Source organism: Perognathus longimembris, chromosome 2 (genome assembly GCF_023159225.1).
Source record: "Perognathus longimembris pacificus isolate PPM17 chromosome 2, ASM2315922v1, whole genome shotgun sequence".
Lineage (NCBI taxonomy): Eukaryota > Metazoa > Chordata > Mammalia > Rodentia > Heteromyidae > Perognathus > Perognathus longimembris.
Genome location: NC_063162.1, coordinates 34795436 through 34819662, shown reverse-complemented (window position 1 = coordinate 34819662; position 24227 = coordinate 34795436). Strand labels below are relative to the sequence as shown.

The window sequence follows — 24227 nt, the reverse complement described above, 5'->3', positions numbered from 1 at the left end:
TCATGGCTTTCAAGATTCTGTAGTCTTTCCATCATTCAACCCATCAAATATTTACTCTCACAAGAAGCATCAATCTATCATAAAAAGTCACATGCGTATCATAGAAATGATTATTTCTGTGTTTACGCCTCTATTTACTTATTGGCCCATACTTCCATTCATCAAACATATTTCCTTGAGCTTTAACTCTAAACTAGTCATCATCTGTTAATTTTAGAGGGTGAGAAACTAAGACTTCTTGTTCCCAAATTTTTTAGTCTGGTTTAGTAAGCAGATCAGTAGACTAGAAACTAAAATGAAAGTCTTTAATATGAAGTCTCTGGAAATGACATATGGAGCTCCTCACCTAATCCTGGGAATGAAGATAACATTTGCTGGGGAAAAAGTTATTTTTAAACTATGAGCTAAACGATAATTCATAGTCATTAAGTCATAAAGAAGTTTTATTTAAAGCAGTGTAAAACAAAAACAAAAAAAATCTGTTCAAAATTCTGGAGGAACAGGTTAAGCCTTGGAGAGCTGTAAGTTCAAAACTGCAGTAGTATTTTTCACATAGAAATAAATTTATGTTGCTATAAATTGGATTTTGAGTATCTTTTCAAGGCCTGTATATTCAAATCTTTACTTGTAGCCTGTGGCTTTACAGGTAGGTAGTTGAATCTTTAGAGGTGGGGCTAAGGGAAAGAAGTTGAGTCCTTGGAGGTGTGTCCTTGGAACCCTAGACCTTTCTGTCTCTTTTGATTGTTTCTCAGCTACCATGAGGTGATAAGTCTTTGATATGTTTCCACCTTGATATATTCGATCACCTCAACCAACTCTCATATTTTAGTTTTTGCTCTTTCCTCTTTTCTTTCCTCCCCTGGCTCAGGGCCTGCTCATTGGCTTCTCTTTGCTCAAGGCTAGCACTCTACCACTTGAGCCACAACACCACTTCTGGCTTTTTCTATATATGTGTGCTCAGGAATTGAACCCAGGGCTTCATGTATAGGAGGCAAGCACTCTACCACTAGGCCATATTACCAGCCTCTCTATAGTTTTTTACACAACAATCACTCAGTAGACATTAAATACAGAGGTAGAAAAAGAGTGATCTCAAAGAAGGTGTTGTAAAATCTTTGTAAAAAGTAATCTTTTGGGCTGGAAATATGACCTAGTGGTAGAGAGCTTGACATACATGAGCTCTGGGTTCGATTCCTCAGCACTACATATACAGAAAAAAAAGCCAGAAGTGGTGCTGTGGCTAGGGTGGTAGAGTTCCTCCCTTGAGCAAAAAGAAGCCAGGGACAGTGCTCAGGCTCTGAGTTCAAGCCCTAGGACTGGCAAATAAATGAATGAAGGAAGAAATGAAAGAATGAATGAAATCTTTTATACTTCTTAATAACCTGCAATACTATTATGATTATGGAAATCACTCAATAATTACTTTCATGAAAGTATTCTCATTATTATTAAATTATCAGAAGAAAAAGCCAAAAACGTATGACATATTTCTTTCTTGTAGTGGTATTTATTTAATTTGTGCTCTTTTAAGTAAAGTAGGTTTATAATGACCAAACCTCTTTTTCTTTCTCTGATTCTTCTGTCTTTCCTTTTGCATTTTCCTGATACTAAATTAAATAACATATATGCACGTAATATATATGTATGTCTGTGTGTGTATAGATATGACATCAAACTTACAGAAGGCATACTGTACATCAGTCTTGAGTTCTTCTATTCTGGCAATGTCATTGATATTATCACTCTTCTACTTAATATTTCTCAGGCCAAAGATGTTGACCTTGGAGCAAACGTGTCCTATAGGATAAGAAGCCCTGAAGTGAAGCATATGTTTGCACTGCATCCATTTACAGGAGAATTATCTCTGTTAAGGAGTTTGGATTATGAAGCATTTCCAGACCAGGAAGCAACTATTACCTTTCTTGTAGAAGCATTTGATATTTATGGAACAATGCCACCTGGTATTGCCACTGTCACAGTGATCGTAAAGGTAAGAAATGTCAGTGACATCCTATTGTGTATTTCTTCTCTCTTCTTCTTCTTACATGTATGTAATATTTTTGTAGTAATTCATAGTAACACAGTGGTACAGACTGTTGTATAATTTATAATGTGAAATATTTGTTAAGACTGAGGGAATTATTATAATTTTAACTACTAAAATGAATTTGAATGACACTAAGCATGCATTTGTGGAAGGACTCCATGTGACTCTCTGTTATTTCCATTAGAACCTCAGTAGCATACAGTTTAGTCCAAATTCCAGAGCATATAAGATTTAAACTTACAGTTTATTTGTGTTTTATTTGTGTATATATGTATGTATGTATGTATGTATGTGTCTGTGTCCTATCTCTGACTGCATGTCTGTGTGTCTGTGTTCCACTCCTGAGGCTGCATGTCAGGATCTGGATGCTGTCCCTTAGCTTCCTTTTGATCAAGAACAGTGTTCTACAGCTTGAGCCATATCTTTACTTCTGTCTTTTGGTTGAGTAGTTTTTATTGGAGATAAGAATGTCAAGGACTTTTCTTCCAAGTCTGGCTTTAAAACATGTTCCTCAGATCTCAGCCTTTTGAGTAGCTAGGTTTACCGGAATGAACCACTGGTGCCCAGCCTCAAGTTATTTAAAAAACCCAGTAGAGTCTGAATGGTTAAGAGTTGTGAGGCTCCAGTACTACTTTAAGTGGAATCTCAAGAGTCTTGAGTGAAAAATTCTCTCTGTCTCTCTGCCTCTCTCTGTCTGTCTCTCACTTTCTCTCTCTCTTCTGAGAAAGGTGGCATTAAAACTCATTTCTGACTCAACTCATTTTAAGCTCTCTAGTGATGGAGACTTTGTTAACTTATGCAGTTTTATTTAATTTAGAATTGCTTGGTAATTGCTTGAAAGGGCCTGTCATCTTTAAACCCACTCAGTTTCTTGTGATTTCTTTTTTTTTTTTTTTTTTTGGTTATACCTCAAATGTAGAACAAGGAAAAATCATGATAGCTAACATATTCTTCAATAGCATTGCACATAAGATCACATGACCTTGTCCTAAATGATCAAATCCTCATATACTTTTCATGAAAGAACATCTTACTGGGCCTTGAGAGATAACAGCTTTTTGGCAAAGTACATAGGTGATTTTTGTACAAGATGCCTGGATATCACCTCAAAAACATACTTCAGTGGCAAATATGGACTCAAGAGTTAATTTCCTGAATGTGTGGAGTATAAAACACTTGAAATAACATTTATTACTAAAGTAACACAAAATGTGTTTTCATAATCATGGTGTGTTGAGAAATATTTAGTTTTAGTGTGTGATTATTTTTCTTAATAAATAAAAGATACTAACAAAACTGCACAGATTACTAAGAGCTCATTTCACCTATGTATAATTAATGTTTATTTCTCTGGTGAATTCACATCCTTACCCATAATACCTATAGATATGAATTATTTTTCTTATTTTAGATAGCCCTAAAATCAATGTGGTAGTGCTCCACTAACTTTTTCACACTTAACCCAAGCTTCTAATTTGTTAGATACATGAATGCAATTCCTTCTTTGAATTATTACTGCCATTTCTCAACTCCCTGGGAAAGGAAACTGTGGGTGTCCTCTATCTTCATGTACAATAAAACTGTCTGCAGAGTTTTGTCAGGACCTGGGTTCCATTATACTCAGGATTTCACATCCTATGTAATTCTTCTGTTTGCTTTTCTTACCCAAGAACTTTTTTTTGTCTAAACAACAGGAAACATATCCATTTCAAACAGTTAATTTTTACTTAACATCACATTATGTCTGGAAACTGGGAATCATACTATTACAATATGTCCTTCAGGATTAAGGAAAATTAATATAATCAAGATATTTCATGTACTTGTATGGATAGAAAACCCAGGAGGTGGTTGAGAGTGTTCAGTAAGGAGAAAATGGAGATGAGGATGAGTGAATGATGGAATAAACAACTTATTAGGAATCTCATCATGGAACATTGCAAACACAGCCAAAATGGAAACCTTTTGTGCACTAACTGATCGATACTAATACAAAAATACAGAAAACATAAGAAAATCACATTTTCTTGGACAGACACCTATTCTTACTTTACTTGTTCCTAAGAAGGATTTTCTGCCCTCCAATAAACCTTAGAAAGGTTCAAGGGACACCTAAAATCACAGAGTTGGGAATAATCAAGTACTGTTTCTTACATGCTATGTTAGCACATTGTTGTGTTAGGCAATTTAGAAATTTACAATTATCTTTGCAAAAAACACACAACATCATAATATTGCTAGTTATGACTCTGTCAAAGTAGATGGGATAGGTTAAGGAAGGAGAGGTATTCATGGATCAGTGATAGTACATAGCTTTCTGTACTCCATGGAAAATTCAGGGTATCTCCTTGCCTTTCTTTTCCAGCCTAAATGGTTTGGTAGAATTGAAAAGTTAAATATTAAAACTACAAAGATGAATCACATTGATGATACAAGGCAAAGAAGAAACAAATTCATATTTAACTACTTTCTAGCCTCCTGAGAATCAAAATTTTATCAAGCAATGGTCAAGCCTTGTCTCTCAGGAGTATAAGGATAAACACTGCTAGAACAAGAGGTGGCTATTTTGGAATCAGTCTGAAATGATTTGTTTTGATGGAAGAAAACAGTAGATTCAAAATGGTTCTAACTATTTTAGCCAAAAATAATCAGCTAATTGATCCTTATTCTCTGTCTGGAACTATCAACTTGTTGAAATTTTACATTCTAAATTAAAAGTTATTACTCAAGTATTGAACATTTTTAAAAAGCTTAATCAATATATGATTCACACATAGACAATTTACATTCCTTTGGCAATTAATAACAGCATAATGAATTGTCAGGAAAATTTTGCAAATTCAAACTGTCACTTGTTTTCCTTTTTCCTGATGACTAGCTAATATACATGAATAGAAATGTAAAATTCTATTATATACTACTGAAAATCCAACAAATAGTGTCATTATTTTGAACGGGTAGTATACAAATCTCATTTTTTCACAAAGGTAAATCTTCTCTCAGCTTGCAAATTTCTGCTATTGGTTGGCTTCCATTACAGAACTGACAAGCTGTTTTGCTGATAACATAATTGCATGCTATTTTCTAAGGAGATATTTGTACCCCAAACAATCACCATAGGGAAAGCATGTGGAAAATCTCACTTTGAAAATGTGCAGAAAGACAATTTCCTTTGTGTAGGAAAAGAATAAGTGTTTATTGCCTTGTTGATCAAATTAATTCAAAACTTGATGGAAGGCAAAAAAATGCAAAAGTTAACTGGTCACAGGCTGAAGAACCTATAGGATAATCTGCCCAATAAAACACAGCATTAGATTGTAGACATTAAGGGACTTTGAGAGGACAGAGTGGTCAAATATCCCATTATGTCAAATCTCAAAATAGACTAACACTGCATATGTAGCTGTTGTACACCACCCACAGAATATAAGAAAACAATGGCTTGCATTGTTACTTTCAATATTTAAAAAAAATATGAACAACTTATTGCAATTTAATTCATTTTTGTTAAGCAAATGTTCTTATATAGAATTCTTTTTACCTGTACTTTCAAAAAATGTGCCTAAATGGCATTCTAGTGAGTGTGTGTGTGTGTGTGTGTGTGTGTGTGTGTGTGTAAAATTGAAGTTGTTTTCAATTTGCAAATATATTAACCAGTTTCTGCCTTCAGCTGCTTGTAAATGGATCTTTGGAAGTTTTTTGGGGTGTGCCAAGGTAGAAATGTTTTCTGTGATTAGTTTGAACTTTAAAAAATAAATAAATGAAATGTATCTTTTCTTGCTGCTAGCTAATTCAAACTATATCCTCAGGTTGACTTTTGTTTGCTATATACATGGAAAAAAAACGACAAGCTTTACTGCTATTGTTTTTAATATTATGTGATATCTTGTGTTGCCTAGTTTACAACACTGTAACATTCATAGAACATTTTAAAACATTAAAACTAATGTCTGTTCAGATCAACAATTATGTCCACAGGAAGTAAACTATAACAGGATTTAGGGACACCATTGACAAGAGTAAAGTACAGATAGTATCATTTTGCCAATGCTTCCCTCTAGTGGAATATTAAGCTATCGAGAAGCACAAAGTTTGGAAATAGAAGTTTTTCTTAATTTATAGCATAATAAGACATTTATACAGAAGCAGATTTATATATTTTTGATGCCCTCGAAGCAAAAATATAATGAGCTATTGATTGTTAATATTGCATTGCAGCAATTTCCTCATCCAAAATATTGCACTATGGAAAAACTATGGCCAACTAATTACTGAGCATGCCACAATTGATTAAAAGATTATAGTCCCAAATCTGTACAGTGTACCATGCAAAGTAATGCTGCTACAACATAATATGCTTTCATGGCTTTATCTGCCATTCTATTAATAGCAACCAAAACAAAATGTAGGAGAATCGATATCCTTTAATAATGTACATGTGCTTATAGCCTAAGGTTTGTGGGTAATCCATTTTTAAGGACAGATTACATTAAAAAAAAAACACTGTACATTCACTTCAATCTGTCTAGTGAATACATTCTCAGCAAAACAGATTAGAAACAACTAGCTGGGCTCTGGGGGCTCAAGTCTGTAGTCCTAGCAAAACAGAATGCTTAGATAAGGATTACAGTTCAAAGGCAGCCTGAGAAGAAAAATGTGTGGGATTCTTTATCTCTAATTAACTAGCAAAATGTCGCGAAACATCAGAACGGAAGCTTTTGCTCAAGTGTTAGAGTATCAATCTTGAATGAAAAAGCCAAAGCCAAGCATAAGCATAAATTCCTGAGTTCAAGTTCTAGTATCTCACATGTGTATGTGCACACACACAAGCACACACACACACTTGTGTATGTAGCATGAATTAGCTTGCATTGTAGTTGCATTATGAAGTGTCAGATTTTACAAAAAAGAAAAAAGAAAGAAAAGAGAGAAAATATTGTGTAGTATTAAAGCTGTAATTTTTTTCCATGGGTGCAAGAAAGATAATCACAGAAATGCACTGAGTTTATTTTTAAATTCACGAAAAAGTTGCAGAGTTAGGATTCTATTAATATCCCAAAGTTACAATCTAGGTGTGCAAAGATTCTCACTTTTTAGTTACAAAATGCCCTTATTAAATTAATTGAAACTCTTGAAAATATTGGAGAAAATGTGTATTAAAACTCTTTAAAAGTTTATCTCCGGCCTATATCCTCCAAATCATATCTTACCTAGTCTCATTATAGATATTTATAACTGCCTTAGCTCATGAACTTTCAAATTCTACCTTGCATAATTTCTCTCTTCCTTTCTCTTCCTTCCTTCCTTCCTTCCTTCCTTCCTTCCTTCCTTCCTTCCTTCCTTCCTTCCTTTCTTTCTTCTTTCTTTCTTTCTTTCTTTCTTTCTTTCTTTCTTTCTTTCTTTCTTTCTTTCTTTCTTTCTTTCTTTCTTTCTTTCTTTCCACTCTTTCTCTCTCCCTCCCTCCCTCCCTGCCTCCTTCCCTCTCTCCCTGCCTCCCTCCCTTCCTCCCTTCCTCCCTCCTTCCCTTACCTTCCCTTCCTTCCTTCTTCCCTTCCCTTCCTTCCTTCCTTCCTTCCTTCCTTCCTTCCTTCCTTCCTTCCTTCCTTCCTTCCTTCCTTCCTTCCTTCCTTATTTCCTTCCTTTCTTTTATAATTTAAACTTTTTGTGAAGATTATGTACAGAGGGCTTACGGTTACATATGCAAGTCAATGAGTAGACTTCTTTTTGAACAGTTATTCCTTCTGTCATTTTCTCCCAGTTTTTCCCATCCTGACCCTGTATCTCCTCCAGGTGTAAAGTTAATTCCCAACAATGTCTAGTCACAGCTGTATTGGTTCAATGCCTGTCCTACCTCTCTTAACCAAATCAGATAAACTTACATACAAGACAAATTGTACAAAAATTAACGGGAAATAAATCAAAGGGGGTGGATGAGAGAAAGAAAAAAGAAATGACTTTAAGTACAAAAAAAATTTTTTTTATTTATATTGGTTGGAGTTCATTTCAACATGCATTATTTTCCATGGCCATGTGCACATAGCTATTGTGATCCTCTCCTAAGAATACCCTAGTTATTACACATGAGAGAAAACATACAGTCTATGTTTCTTTGGGTCTTGTTTATTTCACTTAAAATAATTTCTTCAAAGTCTATTTCCTTATAAATTGGACAATGACATTATTTCTTATGGAAGCATAGAATTCCATTGTGCATATAGACCACATTTTCTACACCTTTCATCCACTCAGATGCATCTGGATATATTCCATATCTTAGCTTTGTTAAATAATACTGCAAGGAGCATGGTTGTGCTAGTAGCTGCAGTATGGCCTTGTTTGTTGTCATTTGGATAAATTTACAGGAGTGGAAATGCTGGGTGACAGGGAAGCTCTATTTTTAGTCGTTTGAGGAGTAGTTTTGCTTTGCTGAGTAGTTGAGCAAGTTTACATCTCACCAAAAGGGTAGTAGTATTCCTGTTTGTCCACATCCTGGCCAGCATTTGCTACTATTTTGTTTTCTTGATAATGGCCATTCTAACTGGGGTGAGGTGGAATCTCAATGTGGGTTCGATTTGTATTTTTTTGTGAGCAGAGATGTTGAGCACTTCCTCATTAGCCATTCTTACTTCTTCTTTGGAGAAGTATTTCTCTAAGATTTTAGCACACTTACTTAAGGGGGTTGTTGTTTCTTGGCAGATTTGTTTGGATGGATTTAATTTTTTGAGCTCTAAGTTTATTTTAGATATGAAGCCTTTGTCTGATGCCTTGTTTGGGCTATTTATCTTGCTTTTATGTCCTTTGTTATGCAGAAACTCTGCAGGGGCTATTGTTACATACATAAGGTAATGAGTACATTTCTTGTTAAAAATTGTTATACCCTGCCTCATTTTCTTCCCATGTACCTCCCACTCCTAACCCCCAGACCCCAAGTTGTAAAGTTTATTTAGATTATCTTGTGAATATCTTATTATATTGGTTTGCTCTTTGTCCTTGGTCTCACCATTTAGTGGTGTTTCTGGATCTTTACTTAGGCAGTATCTATCTGTGCCAAGGAGTGCTAGTGTTTCCCCTTTCCGTTCCTCTAATATTTTCAGGATATCTGGTCTTACATTGAGGTCTTTGATTCATTTGTAATTGATTCTGGTGCGGGGTGATATATAAGGATCTGACTTCCATTTTCTACTTGTGTAGCCAACTCTGCCAACACCATTTGTTAAGACGATGACTTTCTTTCTACCATCCTGTATGTTTGGGTCCCTCATCATTTCTGCGTCTTTAATTCTATTCCCTTCACAATTTATAAAGAGAGTCTTTTATGTAGAAGAGGTTGAAAATACTGAGTTTTAAAATGAAATTTTCCAGTTTTACTTGCATTCAAGATCTATTTATCAGTGTTTTCAGTTAATTCATACTCAGAGCTCAGAAGTTGACTAGTGTAAAAACAAAACAAACTTTGTTTCAGTTTGACAAATAACTAATCAGACCTTCCCTTCAAAGAAGAAAATTATAATCTGATCATTTATGTTTCTAATTTACATTGTATGGGAAATTAGTGTTTCTGTTAAAATAGGCTATTTTTATTAGCAAATAACAAAAATAAGTAACTTTGAGAGGAAAAATATATAATTAAGAAATTTGAATTTTTGTCTAAATACATTAGAAAACAATATGTAATTTTCTATAAATGATAAAGTACCTCAGAAAATACAGTCTTGTTTTCAAGAGGGTAATTAATTATTTTGGTTCTGCCAAGTAGGTAGGTTAGTTTACACAGTGAAACATCTTTTTTTTTTGTATCATTACTACACCCCTGATTCTTAGCATTTGATTTTGCAAATGAGAAACACTTAACAAATATTTAGTGATTGTATGAAACAACATGAGTATAAATCTATCTATCTATCTACATCTAACTTGTGCTATTAAAATAGCACACATGTAAATTAAAAAGCTGCTTTAAAGTATCCGTAAATGGGGCTGGGAATATGGCCTAGTGGTAAAGTGCTCGCCTCATATACATGAAGCCCTGGGTTCGAATTCCTCAGCACCACATAAAGGCCAGAAGTGGTGCTGTGGCTCAAGTAGAGTGCTAGCCTTCAGCAAAAAGAAGCCAGGGACAGTGCTCAGGCCCTGAGTCTACATCCCAGGACTGGCAACAAAAACAAAACAAATAAACAAAATAAAGTATCCGTAAATGAAGTATTATTTTTCTGTTTACTAGAAGATGGAATTTTAAATTCCATTTTTTAATGTGGTGCTAGAGAAAAAGAAAGCTCCTTTTTATTTTACATAAATGAAGAAGAAAAGTCAAGGATGATTCTGGTTGCATTGAAATATTCTAATCTTTCTCTAATAATAGGTAGAAAATGTTTATGATAGAAGATATTAGCATGGAAAATATTTTGAGGTTCCTAAGAAGACAAACTCATATCATTTTTAAGGTTGAGAACAGAATATTGTTAAAATACAGTTTACTCCTGTAATGTAGATTATCATTTGTCTTGGTAGAAATCAGATTTTGTTCTGATGTTCCCAGGTTCGAATGATATATCTTACCTTTAAAAGTGCTTAGGAAAAGTTTCAGGCATCATTTCAGCCTCTAAAAGGTGTATTTTAGGTGTGATAGACTCTTTCTGCAGTGGACTGCCCTTCGATTGGTATCACACACATTAATATTGTATAGGAACTCTAGCAATTTCCTCTGGATGCCTGACTGAAGTGACTATAATGGAATTGGGAGAACAGAAGGTTGACAGTGGCAAATGACTTGTGTGATATGAACAGGCAGAGTCTATCCTGTCACTTTGTCCACCTAATTCCAACTGAAGCATTCAATTCTTAATTTTTCTTTTTCAGGATATGAATGATTATCCTCCTGTATTTAGTAAACATATCTACAAGGGCATGGTGGCTCCAGATGCGGTGAAAGGTACTCCTATCACAACAGTTTATGCTGAAGATGCAGATCCTCCTGTAAGTACAAGGCCATGGTAACTATTCCGGGTGTAATAAGGAAAACTTTTAGCAACCATATGTGACATGATCTTATGGCAACTGTGGCCCCTAAGAGTTGTACTATTGTCTACATCTATCCTTTTACATATTGCATGAACAAGTGAAGGCTGTATTTCAAATGAGTATGACCAAAATTTGACATTGTGTAGTAGGCTTTATTTAAATTAGAAATCAATCTGTTGACTAATCAACTCATCTAGTACCAGTGTCCAAATACATAGTACATATGTCAAAATAACTGTTAGTATTTGCAATCATTGCCACTTGAAACGTTTTATTTAGGAAGATGTAAGCTTGATGTAATCTGTAACTCAAGTTTTTTCTATTTATATACTATTACCTTGGCAAATGTGTTAATTTGGGTAAACATAAACATCAGTATGCTTGATGAACATATTTAATAGGGCCTTTTTTTTTTTTTTAACCAGTCCTGGGCCTTGAACTTGGCCAGAGTACTGTCCCTGGCCTCTTTTTGCTCAAGGCTAACACTCTGCTACTTGAGCCACAGCTCCACTTCTGGCCATTTTCTATATATGTGGTGCTGTGGAATCGAACCTAGGGCTTCATGTATATGAGGCAAGCACTTTTGCCACTAGGCCATATTCCCAGCCCCTAATAGGGCCTTTTTATCATACCAGAATATATTATTTCTGAGACATTCCAAGTTTCATTAAAGACAAAAGATTTTTAACTAAGATATTATTGTAGCAAAATTATGTAAACTTTTCTTAATGGTGTTTTCTTACTATATTTTAAATAGCATAATAGCTATAATTCTCATATAAAAATGCTTTCCATAAACTCCTAAGTGCTTTATAAATATTTTTATACTCATAAAAACTAAATGTTAAGATTAAACTATTTTACTGTGACAGAGTACGTGATATGAATTAATGCTTGATAAATTCTGGAAAAGTATAAATAAAGTGTTAAATGAACCATTTTTGAAAAGTAAGAAAAAATTTACATAAGTGATCAACTGTTTTCTATTACTCATATAAATAGCATTTCTTGAACGTCTTTTATTTATTAAAAACATGAATGATAGTTGTAACATTTTTTAAGTTTCAACTGTGACAAGCCACAAAAGACTATATGGTCTTGAAAAATAATAATGTTAACATTGAAAGCCATGACCTTTAACTCAGAAATTATTTTCCTTCTGATTTGCCATGTGTTGGGAAATATTAGAAGTAGAATGTCGTAGTCCTGAATGCCTCAATAGAGGGCAAATATGAAATTAGCGGTTAGTGTATTCTATAAGCAATCTCTGAGACACTAAAATATATGATACAGTTAGTAGCATGCATTCACTTTTATGTGATATATATGCTTAAGCAGCTTCACACTGCTCATTGAGCGACCTAGTTTTACTCCTAGGACACTGGCAATCATATAAGCTAGACAAAACTAAAAACAGAAATTATAACTTATGGTATGAAATGTATGTAAGCCAACACAATTTTAGCATACTAATTTCTAAGAAATATTTATTATTACCACAGAATTTAAGATCATGTTAAGTTGAGTGGCACAGATGAGTAACTAAGAGTAAGTATGTAATTCATCCCTTGAGGCAGATCTCAAAGTCTTAGTACAAACGGAAAATTTAATGTCTTATTGAAGACATGTCCAGTTTTGCATTTTCAGTCCTGTAGGTCTATGTTAACATTTTATACTTGATTTTGGCTTTTCAATGCAAAAATGGTGGGCACAATCCTTCAAATACAATACTTTAGTTTGTCTATTTCAGTTACTAAGTACATGCTTCTCTGATTCAGTTTCTATGCTTGAAACATTAACAATCTTTCAGAGTAACTATTATCCAAAATTCAGCTTTCAAGTTATTTATGAAAATTGGTTCCCTTGCATTAGAATACTTCACCATTTGCCCAAGCCCACACCAATCTAAAAAAAAAATCAACTCAATTCCAAGAAAAAAAATTGAAAGATAAGTTTTATAGTACTTATTTTTTAATATTATGATTGACTTTTTTTTCTTTCTGCCACACCTGAGCGCTGTCCCTGGCTTCTTTTTATTCAAGGCTAGCACTCTACCTCTTGAACCACAGCCCCACTCCTGGCCTTTTTTTGTTCATGTGGTAATAAGGAATCGAACCCAGAGCTTCACGTATGCAAGGCAGGCCTTCTACCACTAGGCCACATTCCCAGCCTATATGTTTGATATTTTTCTTGCAATTTTGTACAGTATATGCATTTTGACAATGAGCTTACTGTGTGTTTTGTACTCTGCTGAAAATGTTTGTTTCTTACAAGAACATTTTTCCCCCCTAAGGCTGTCCAGAATCCAATATCAATTACAGTTCTGGCATCTGATAGTAACCCCCATTATGTTGTGTCGTTACTTAAGGGTCTCTTTTTCAAATTACAATGTAAAGTCTTTTAGGATAAGCAATGATATGTCTTCCTGTTTCTAATGCCATATCTAAATCTATGCTCACAACATAGTAACCTATAAGGGAAATTTTGATTAGCTGAAGGGATGTATAAATTAATGTTAATTTCTACAGTTCATTATCAATGTGCCAAACTTTTAGCCATTTGCCAGATAGGATTCTGGTAAAACTTATTAATATCTCATGGTCCTGCTTTGATCATTTGAAGGCCGAGAATTTAATTTGATGATTCATATTTATGTTCAGGACAGACTTGACTACATAAATTTTATGTGCTACTATTATATATGTTGAGAAATGACAACAATTGTTCTTAGAGGTTACCTATAGCATTTGTTTCCTTTTTCAAAACAGTCAGTTTCTGTTGAAATATGTGAAAAACACTTAATGGAAATCATGAAGTGCCAACAAATACTTTGAAATATCTGAGGAAAAAGCTTGTATGGTCAGGAAGCAACAGAAAGCATTATTACTGAATGTGAATATAAATTAAGAATTATAAAATGTCTGTTGTGAAAAATTAAATGCTCTAGAGGGAGAAAAGAAAAATTGCACAGGCTGTCTTTTCCCCTTTACTGAACTAAAGCTGTTAGTACTTCTTTATTCTGCTTTGCTTTTGTGACAGGAGTGGCTTTATGCAATTCTCACAAGATTTGAACAGTGAATAAATGATTGTTCAGGGCACGAAAAACTGCTAACATTTCTATTCTGTTCACCAGAGGCTTCTTACATCACATTTTCACAAAACAAAACTGCAAGGGTAATTTACATTTGCATAACGTTTTTCTTTTTTTTACATAGTATTTTTTTTATAATTTCCTCTATTACTTTATTTTTTTTCTTATTTATTGTCAAAGTGATGTACAGAGAGGTACTTTTTTCTTAATTGAAGCTGCAGGTCATACTTCCCGATAGGAGCTGTTCCTGTGGGCAGGTTAATGCCTATTATAGTAGTGTCTTTTATGAGTATTTACTATGGACCTTTAGGCTTTAGTAAATGGGGTTCACTTTGTACTCATGTTCTAGTGGTGAAATCAAGAAAACCAGGGAAGGCTTAACTTGTTATTGATAAAAAAAAACTCTTTCCATTTACTGTATTTGGGGGGATGTATAAGATTCTTGTTCAAGGAAGGAAGTCATTAGAACATATTTAATATTAGCCATTTTGACATTGTTATTTACCTCTAAACATATACTACACAGCAGACGTATACTACATGAAGAATTATATCAACTTAGGTTGTAATATTCAATTATGAACTAAAAAGAAGATCATGAAAGTTCTAAATTGTAATTGGTTTTAAAATTGTTTTCAAATACTGAGTATTCTTTTAAAGTAAGGCAAATCTACAAAGAGACAATGGCAATTGTAAAGTATTTTATTTTAGTTATTGTCAAAGTGATGTGCAAAGGGGTTACAAATGTATATGTAAGGCAGTGTGTACATTCCTTATCCAACGAAGTATTTTATTTCCTCTAATCCTTTGAGAATTAGCCTTTTGGGTTTGAGACAAGCTACATGAGGAACAACTTGTAACATTTTCACAGGTGTCATTGCTAGCAATATCCGCCATTTAAGGGTAAACTTCCTGCTTTCTAGAGCATAAAAATAGTGCCAGTTTTTCTTCCCTGTAATGTGAGGCCACTGAAGAGTATTTACTAATTATGGCCAGTTTTTTTTTAAAACTTCATTCCTTTGATGATCATCTGGTAGTGAATTGTTTACAGGACCTTTGACCATAGACAAATGTAAGTGATTCTTTGTGTCCATAACTTGCACTTACTCTGTTTGTATACACGACCGGAAGCTACTTAGTATAAAAAATGTTATAGCTTTGCATTTTGACATCTAGATAGTATGGCTCTTTGTCCATCTATTTCTTACCACTCTATAGGCTTCTGTTGTTATGTTGCATTGATGCAGGTTATTGCTAGCAATGTAACATAAACTCTGGTTTTGACAACCCATAGCTGCTAACTGTGATTTCTGACCCTGCAGCCAAGAGGTGAATATGCACACCTCAGTGGTTTCTTTCCTTGGCATCAAAGCTAAATAGGGAAATAATCAAGAATAGCTTTCACTATGAATGTCAGCTTGTGAAAGCTGGTATGATGTAGCATGGCCTGAGTCCCTTTGGTCTCAAATACTTAATTAGAAAGAAAGCCCATGGTAAAAAACCATTGGAGCTTGGTTTTTAGAATGACAATGGATTATAATTACACTTTAAGGTGAAATGGGTACAGAAAGAAAGGTTTTTCGGAGAAAGCCTATGCATATGTAATGTCTACGAAAGGTTTATCAGTGAATTTTAAGAACTGGCATAATTTCTTTACATCATGTGCTATACGTAATGTATCATGTAAGACTATAATGACACATCAGATAACACATGATACAAGCCATAAATTGTTATGAACAGCTATATTATTAATATCACTCCATAATATCAACAGTAAAATCAATTGTTTCAAGATTAAATTCTGCTCTTCCTAGTAGGACATTTGTGTAGCCCTCGCTTGAAATTCTACATTCTCTAAATTGACCATGTCCATTTCTTTTCACTCCAAATATCTAATACATGAATCTAGGAAGAAATATTTTAATGGATTCATGGGCTACAGAGTAAAATTAAATGGATGTCTAAGTACTTTCTCTTTTCTTCCTGATATTACTCTTGTTTGAACTCAGAATCTTATATTGCCTGGTTGGCCTGCTTGCTAGGTTGACACTATATTACATAACTTTTGCTAGTTAATTTGGAGATGAATTCTAATGTGTTTTTCTACGTCAGCCTTAAATCATGATTCTTCTGAGTAACTAGGATTGCAGGTGTGAGATGCTAATACCTGGCTTTTTCCTTTGCTTTACTTTTTTATTTTTCTTTCTTTTTCTATAGGTAACATGATAATTTGTACTTAAAGCCTGCTTTTTCTAAGCAGCACTCTTCCACCTGATATTTCTCCCATTCTATTTTGTTAGTCACTGATGAGGTAGTATCTAACAATTATGCCTGGGCTGGTTTGTGCTATAATATTATTTCATACTCCCATCATAAATCAGAAAACAGGTCTGTTATATGTTATTTTTCCTTCAGCAAGATAATGGCAAACATATTTTTACTTTTCCCCCTCTGTGAATAATTTAGTAGTGTATAAGAGTCATGGGGTTAAAGGAAAATTTGGTCACACAAGTTTTGTGTCTACCCTATTTGAGTTTTAAGGAGTAAGAGATTTACTAGCCCTCAGCAGTAAAAGTATAAAAGGCTAACCCCATTTGCATCTAAATAATTCAATAGAAAATCATCCAAAGCCACAATTGATTTGAAGACATCCAACAAACTTTTGACTATTTTCATTATACTAATTTTTTTTTTTCTTTTGGCCAGTCCTGGGGCTTGGACTCAGAGCCTGAGCACTGTCCCTGGCTTCTGCTTGCTCAAGGCTAGCACTCTGCCACTTGAGCCACAGCGCCACTTCTGGCCATTTTCTGTATATGTGGTGCTGGGGAATCGAACCTAGGGCCTCATGTATACGAGGCAAGCACTCTTGCCACTAGGCCATATCCCCAGCCCTAATTTTTGATACTGTTCAAAATTATAAAAACTTTTTAAATAATAGTATTAATTTGTTGTTCCAAAATATATTTGGTCTGACCTTGGGACAAAATGAACTGTTCATTTCCCTGCAATTCTCAAGTACAGAAGCATCATCATGATTCTTGCACATAGTAAATATTTAACAAATGTTAGCTGTCATTAATTTATTATTATTGTTACCATCACTCTTATAATTGTTAACCTAATGTATGTTGTATGGTTTAATTTAAGTGACTTATGCAAACATTCAGCATGGGAATCAGCACAGAAGAGATAAAATTTGTCTTTTACTTCTTCCCATTCTATGCTTATTGCTGCACAAAAACATATTCTTCTATACTTGATGATTTTCTGAGTCTCATAGAGTTAAGTATAATTAAAATAACATTATTTTTGGCAAATAATAAAATACTATAGAGATAGTAGGTGTCTGGAAAGGGAGACATGATTCATATGATCCAAAAGAATATGGAAGAAAAAGGTTCAATGAAAACTATCAATGTTTTGTTATAACGATCATTTAAATCAGCCTATAGTAATATGGCATTTTATTAATTCACAACAATTTATAGTAAGTTATAAGAATTAATTCTTTGGCTCCATTCCAAGCATATGAGAATATAAAGAAGATATTTTTGTTCGTTTCTGTGAGTACATTCTTTTTTTTAAAAAAACATACATTTGTTTTCATTTTGTACAATGAATTAATGATATGCGATTTCGTTTTAGGGGTTACCTGCAAGTCGTGTTAGGTACAGAGTTGATGATGTGCAATTTCCTTACCCTGCTAGTATTTTTGATGTAGAAGAAGATTCTGGAAGAGTAATAACTCGAGTCAATCTTAATGAAGAACCTACGACTATTTTTAAGGTCAGCTAGTCTCTTTATTTATTCTACTTGACATTTAACTTTTGATTGATAATTTATCTTGAGAAATGTCAATATTGTATTTTATCTTCCCAATTTCTCACTTTAATCTTTTAAATTATAAAAGATTATCTCTATGCCGAAACTTAGAATGAAAAGTTGAGAATAAAGATTAAGTGCCATCATTTTGATCTTTATTCTTATGATGAGATTCCAAACAAATTTGATGATGAAATATGTTTTAAAATAAAAATTATCTCACACATAGTACTTTTTAACTAATTTATATGTTTCTCAAACCGATAAACTCTATTAAGGCTAGTCTTTTAATGATAAAATTATTAGCTATTCTTAGTAACACATTTTAATACTTTCTATGCATTTTCCACTTTTTCATACATAGGGTTAATGTAGTCACGGTAAATAAAGCCTTTGAAAGTAATTACTTTCTGAATATACATAGTCACTGTGCCTCACATGATTTTAAAATTGTTTGAAAATACATTCTGTTTAATAATTGGTATAAAACCAATGATTAACTGTCATTTCTAGGATGACACTGGGTTATGCTCAATTCATTTGAATTGGCTTAGTAACCTGACCCTTTCAAAGGAAAATTTATTTCAGAGATACAGAATTTTGAAGATGATGCCATGACTTAATATAAACAATACAAACTTTCTTTGTATTATTCAATTATTTAAAGAAAGTTATCTATTATAAAACCTAGTGCAGTCATAAATTTATATAGATATTACATCATAAGGATAAAATTTTACTTTGATTTGTATTGTTGGAATTATTTCTACTGCACTGTATGGATTTTATTTTATTTTTTTTTTATTTTTGGCCATTCCTGGTCCTTGGATTCAGGGCCTGAGCACTGTCCCTGGCTTCTTTTTGCTCAACGTTAGCACTCTGCCACCTGAGCCACAGCGCCCCTTCTGGCCGTTTTCCATATATGTGGTGCTGGGGAATCGAACAGAGAGCTTCATGTGTAGGAGGCAAGCGCTCTTGCCACTAGGCCATATTCCCAGCCTAGATTTTATTTTTTATAGTTTATTTTAAAGTGGCTCTGTAACCAAATGTGTTAAACTGTAAAGATTTCCAATTTTATCGTCTATAATGGATCAGTAGTTTTCTGTTATCTTGTGTACAATTAATTCACTGGAAATTTTATTTCCTTTTATAAGCCAACTCATTAGGTTTTTGCTATTGATGTGACTGAAATTAACACACTGTTTAAATAAGTGTGTTGATGCTAGAAAAGGAGTGTGTTTACTGTCAGCAGAAGTGGAGTTGTAGGGAATAGTTGGTAGATTGGAGAAAGGACTTATAATGCTCTTGGTCTTACTGATAGTTGTGTGCCTGTGTGTGTGTTTGTGTGTGTGTATGTGTGTGTGTGTGTGTGTGTTTAGTAGAGTTTCTAAGATGCTAAGATGTTTGAGTTTTTGCTATGGGCAAATAAAAATGCAATTTTTCTTCCCGGATTTGTGAAGACTATAGGTGAACATAGTATGCTCTACATTAATTGGTCTTACCTCCTCAATAAGAGGAAGATGAGCATTGCTCCCATTACTGGCATTAGGATGCCCAATGATTAATACTTTATTTATTTTTATTTGTTTGTGTCAGTTCTGAAATTTGAACTAAAGACTTAGGCATCGTGTTTTAGCTTCTTTGTGCTAGAGGCTAACACTTTAACACTTGAGCCACAATTTCACTTCTGGTTTTTGGTGATTAATTGGGAGAAGTGACTCATGGACTTTCCTGCCTTTGCTGGCTTTGAACTGCAATCCTCATATCTCATCCTCAGGCTGTTGAGTAGGGTTATCGATACTAGCCACTATCCACCGGCCCAACCATTAATATTTTAAACCTAGAATGATGTTTTCATTTCCTTCCTTGTTTCAATCTTTAACATGGAGTTTTCTCACTCTTTAAGTTGGTGGTTGTTGCTTTTGATGATGGTGAGCCAGTAATGTCAAGCAGTGCCACTGTGAAAATTCTTGTCTTACACCCTGGAGAAATCCCACGCTTCACACAAGAGGAATACAGGTATTGACTCCTGTGAGGTTTAACACAAATAAACTATTTAATATGCTTTGGTGAACACCTTGAATTGATATAATATGAACCTAATAATAAGGATGGCTTCTAAGTCTAGATTAATTTCGAAATTACTATAATATGTATTTTAATTTGTAATGTTTTTAACATGAAAATTTATTATATGGTATACCTTTATTAGTAATGTTTTAAGGAATAATAGCTTGTTTTGAAATAGCAAAATCAAGTTTGGCAAAAAGTATTTAACATTTTACTTTTATCTTCTAATTCTACTTTATTAATGATCTCAATAATGAGGTGTATCAATTTTCAGTTTCTCATTATAGCCAGGTGTGATATATCTGGTGAAGTACATCCATCTCTGATAGGTTCTCTGCAATGATAACATTCATATAGCCAGATAGTCTCTGTATATTTTCATATTATGTATTATATTATAGGTGACCAATTAATTTAATTAGTCAGACAGTACTATAATAAAAATGCCATAAATTGAGTGACTAAAATATGTATTAAAAATTTCACTGTTATTATGTCTAGACATACAAGATTCAAGAACTCAAGATCACAATTTCCCTATGCCATGCTTCATCTTTGTCTCTTACAGAAAGTCATCTTTCTGTGTGTGTGTGAGAGAGAGAAAGAGAGAGAGAGAGAGAGAGCCCACAAGCTTAATTTTTTCTAAGAGAAAACAAATCAATTAATGAATGCCCACTTTGTAATCTCATCTAAATCTACTTATCTTTCCAAACCCCCATTTCCAAATATAATAAATATAATCCTGTAGTTTACCAGGGGATGGATGATAAATTAGATAGATAGACTGATTGATTCATAGATCGATTAATGTTTGTCTCTGTTTCTCTTCATATAAATATCACCATTACAAATCTGTTTACTCCCATGCTTATGATTTAAGCATATTATATATTAAGTAATTTTATTTCATTATATGTTCAGCAAACTCATTACCTATGAGAGGCTCATAGCCCTGAGTAGAAACAGATAGTTATATAAAAATTATGATGCAATGTAAAAACACAGTATTGAGGTAGCAAGTCAAATACCTAGTTAATTATATCTGAATAGTTGTAAGCTAAATCATGAAGGCATTATCTTAATTAGAGCACTATCCCCAAGGCATAAAGGGAGTATCTACATCTAAGAAGAAATGAATACAGAATAATAAAATTGACATTCACATCTACATTAGGCTTCAGTAGTTTATTCTATCCTGAGATTAATTGCAAGTCAGAAATTGATACGCATTTAAGATGAAGAAAACTGAGATTTCAGACTATAGAGAAGAGAAGGTTATCATGTTTTAGAATTTGGGGTGAGCTTTTCAAGGAATGAAGAATGGGATGTACCTGGGAACTATGTGATTTTCTTCTGTCATAAACAATTATCTTTATCTTTCAGCATTCCAGCACCAAATCAAATTATTTATGTAATTATGGATAATAGCACATATAAAACCATTTACACAGAACTATGTAAAACAAAAATAATTGGTCCATCTGATTCGAAGTTCATATTTTTCTTCTTTATGTCCATTACCACTATTTGTTTTCCCTTTTATTTTATGGTAAGCTGTGGACTAGAAATTGGTAGGGAATATACTTTATTTCTTCCTTTTGGAGAAACTTCTCTGAATATGTATAACATTGGTATTCTTTTATCTTTTTTTGACATTTCTTTTTTTTCTTATTTATTGTTAAAGTGATGTACAGAGTTTACAGTTTCATATATTAGGCCTTGGGTACATTTCTTGTACTGTTTGTTACGTCTCCCTCATCCACCCCTCCCCCGTCCCCCTAACATTGGTATTCTTAAGAACTAAAACAATTGGAAGTTCAAAAACTTTACTAGTACTTATGCTGTCTATTGGAAGGATATTCTTCACTGTGGTACATTAAAACCAAGCCTCACAGTTTCAAACCAACAAAAGGTTTTGCTGCCATTTATAAAAAAAAAAAAAAAAGGTTTTGCTTTTCAAAGCTACTTACCTCAAATCTGTTCATTTCTTTGAAACCTCAACAGAGGAAGTAGTTGGTTTAGTGACATCTCCCCGTTAAAAAAAAGACATGTTCCTTTCTCGATTTTCATTGAGAGATAACTTCTTATTAATAGAGTCATTCTTCTAGACATCTCAAAATACTCCATTGCCCTTTATCATTTTCAGCTAAAATAATGAGACATTGAGAGCCAGGTCATAAATGGATTCTACTTTTTTTTTAAGTCTCATTGTTTAATATTACATTTTGAAAATGTTTTATTAAATTGTTTTATTTAAAAGAAGTTACCATTTCATACTATCTGTGGTGTAACCGCTACTACAAGTAGATTCTAATAACAAAGCTGTTAACACAGAGAACAAAATCTAACCAATTAATTGGTGCTATAATTAAAGGCAGTCATAGAGTAGAAGCAAGAAAAATTTGATCTTCTAAAACTTTTCTAAAAATTGCAAACTTGTCCTGGATTGTCTCAGTTAACCTGTTATTCTAAGTTATAAGTTGAATTTAGTCATTTTGTATCTTATAACTTATGGATAGAGTATACCTAAGCATCAATAGTATCATAGTGGACTCCGTGCTATTTGAGTTTTTGCCAGCCCTGGGGCTTGGACTTAGGGCCTGAGCACTGTCCCTGGCTTCTTTCTCCTCAAGGCTAGCACTCTGCCACTTGAGCCACAGCGCCACATCTGGCTGTTTTCTATATATGTGGTGCTAAGGAATCTCATGTATACAAGGCAAGCACTCTTGCCACTAGGCCATATTCCCAACCCTTACTATTTGAGTCTTACAAAAAGGATTTCTTTTCGTCTCATCCAACACCCATTAAAGTTAAAAAAATTAAAAAGTTGTCTCAAAAATGGAAATCAGTTACTACTGCTTAGACAGATGCAAATTATTGAATTAATTTAGACTTTCATAGATGTTTTAATTTAAGTGAAACTTGAGAAGGTACTATAAAAGTTGACTTAGCTTCACTTGCTATGTGAAGCCATGTAACTGATCTGAGTTCTGATAAAATGTGGAAGAAGTGATCGGTGCCTTGTCTAGGCTTATTAACATTTCTTTCTGGGCATTGCTCAATGCATATATAAGGGACCTTAAGAATATTAGGTGGAAAAATAGAATTAAAAGATAAAAGGAGATTAAGATCCTGAATTCCAGCTTGGTGGAGAGCATTCTGAAAAGGCTTGCACTTGTTAGGAATAGCATATGGCTGAATTGGTACTCTGTGTCATTAATGTGCAGGATATACATCAGTTAACTTAATTAAATATGCTCAACTTACTAATTCTTAGGTATGCAAACACTAAGACCTAATATATATATATATATATCATAGTTTGTTATATCTCTTAAATGACTTATTTTTATTGAACTTACAACTTAATCAAAACTTAATGTCTTAATTTTACCCTATAGCAATGAAAATATTAAAAAAAATCCTTTAAGTAGTAGCTATCTTCATGCCCTGAGCTAATTCAGACCCTGCAGCAATAAGAAACCAGCATGGGATTTAACAAGGAAGAATGTAATTGGAGGAGCATTAATAGGAAAAATAATTATGAAGGATACAGGCTAAGGCAGAGACAATATTAAGACCAAATTACATTTGGAAATCAAGTGAAGAAGAAGGATTATTGTGTCACTGGAGAAGGCCATGCCATAGTTACACTCCCAGAAAGTAATCAGCTAGTCCTCCAGTCATATTCTGCAAGGAAAGTACCTGTCTCAGAAGTACTACTAGTCTCAGCTATGTACTGAAAACAGTCTCTTCACCCTAGCACAGCAACAGAATTGAAGCACAGAGTCTAGAAAGATTGTCAGTTCTGCTTCCCAATTTATCTTCATGGCAGCCACATGTCCATACTTTACAAGAGTTTTTCTAACCATTTATTATTTTGGTAATCTGTAAAAATGGTAATGCTGTCATACCAGATTAATTTAATGCATCTCTCATCTAATCTATACAAAAATATCAAAATCTTAATAGTGGTTAGGCAGTTAATATGGCTGAGAATGGATCAAACCCTGTAAGTCAGATGTGTTAGCATTTGCTGGAATGCCATTTGATCTTCATCTCAGGATGATGGACTAAGTCTTACACACACCAGAATTCACTTGCCACCAGGTTTAGAAGTAAATGTCTTGGAAAGGTCAACATGTCTGAAATAGATCATGCAGTCTAAAAGTGAAT

General features: G+C 33.7%; 1 protein-coding gene across 15 annotated transcripts in view; it reads left to right on the top strand.

Annotated features, from left to right (window-relative positions):
* The window catches only part of Pcdh15 (protocadherin related 15), a 443526-nt gene that overhangs the window by 315796 nt on the left and 103503 nt on the right, over positions 1–24227 (top strand). For all 15 annotated transcript variants that reach the window (XM_048338795.1, XM_048338794.1, XM_048338792.1 and 12 more), the window contains 4 exons: positions 1766–1990; positions 10904–11020; positions 17805–17945; positions 19888–20000. In XM_048338795.1, coding sequence (XP_048194752.1) covers positions 1766–1990; positions 10904–11020; positions 17805–17945; positions 19888–20000 — 596 coding nt within the window. The remainder of the gene's footprint in view (positions 1–1765; positions 1991–10903; positions 11021–17804; positions 17946–19887; positions 20001–24227) is intronic.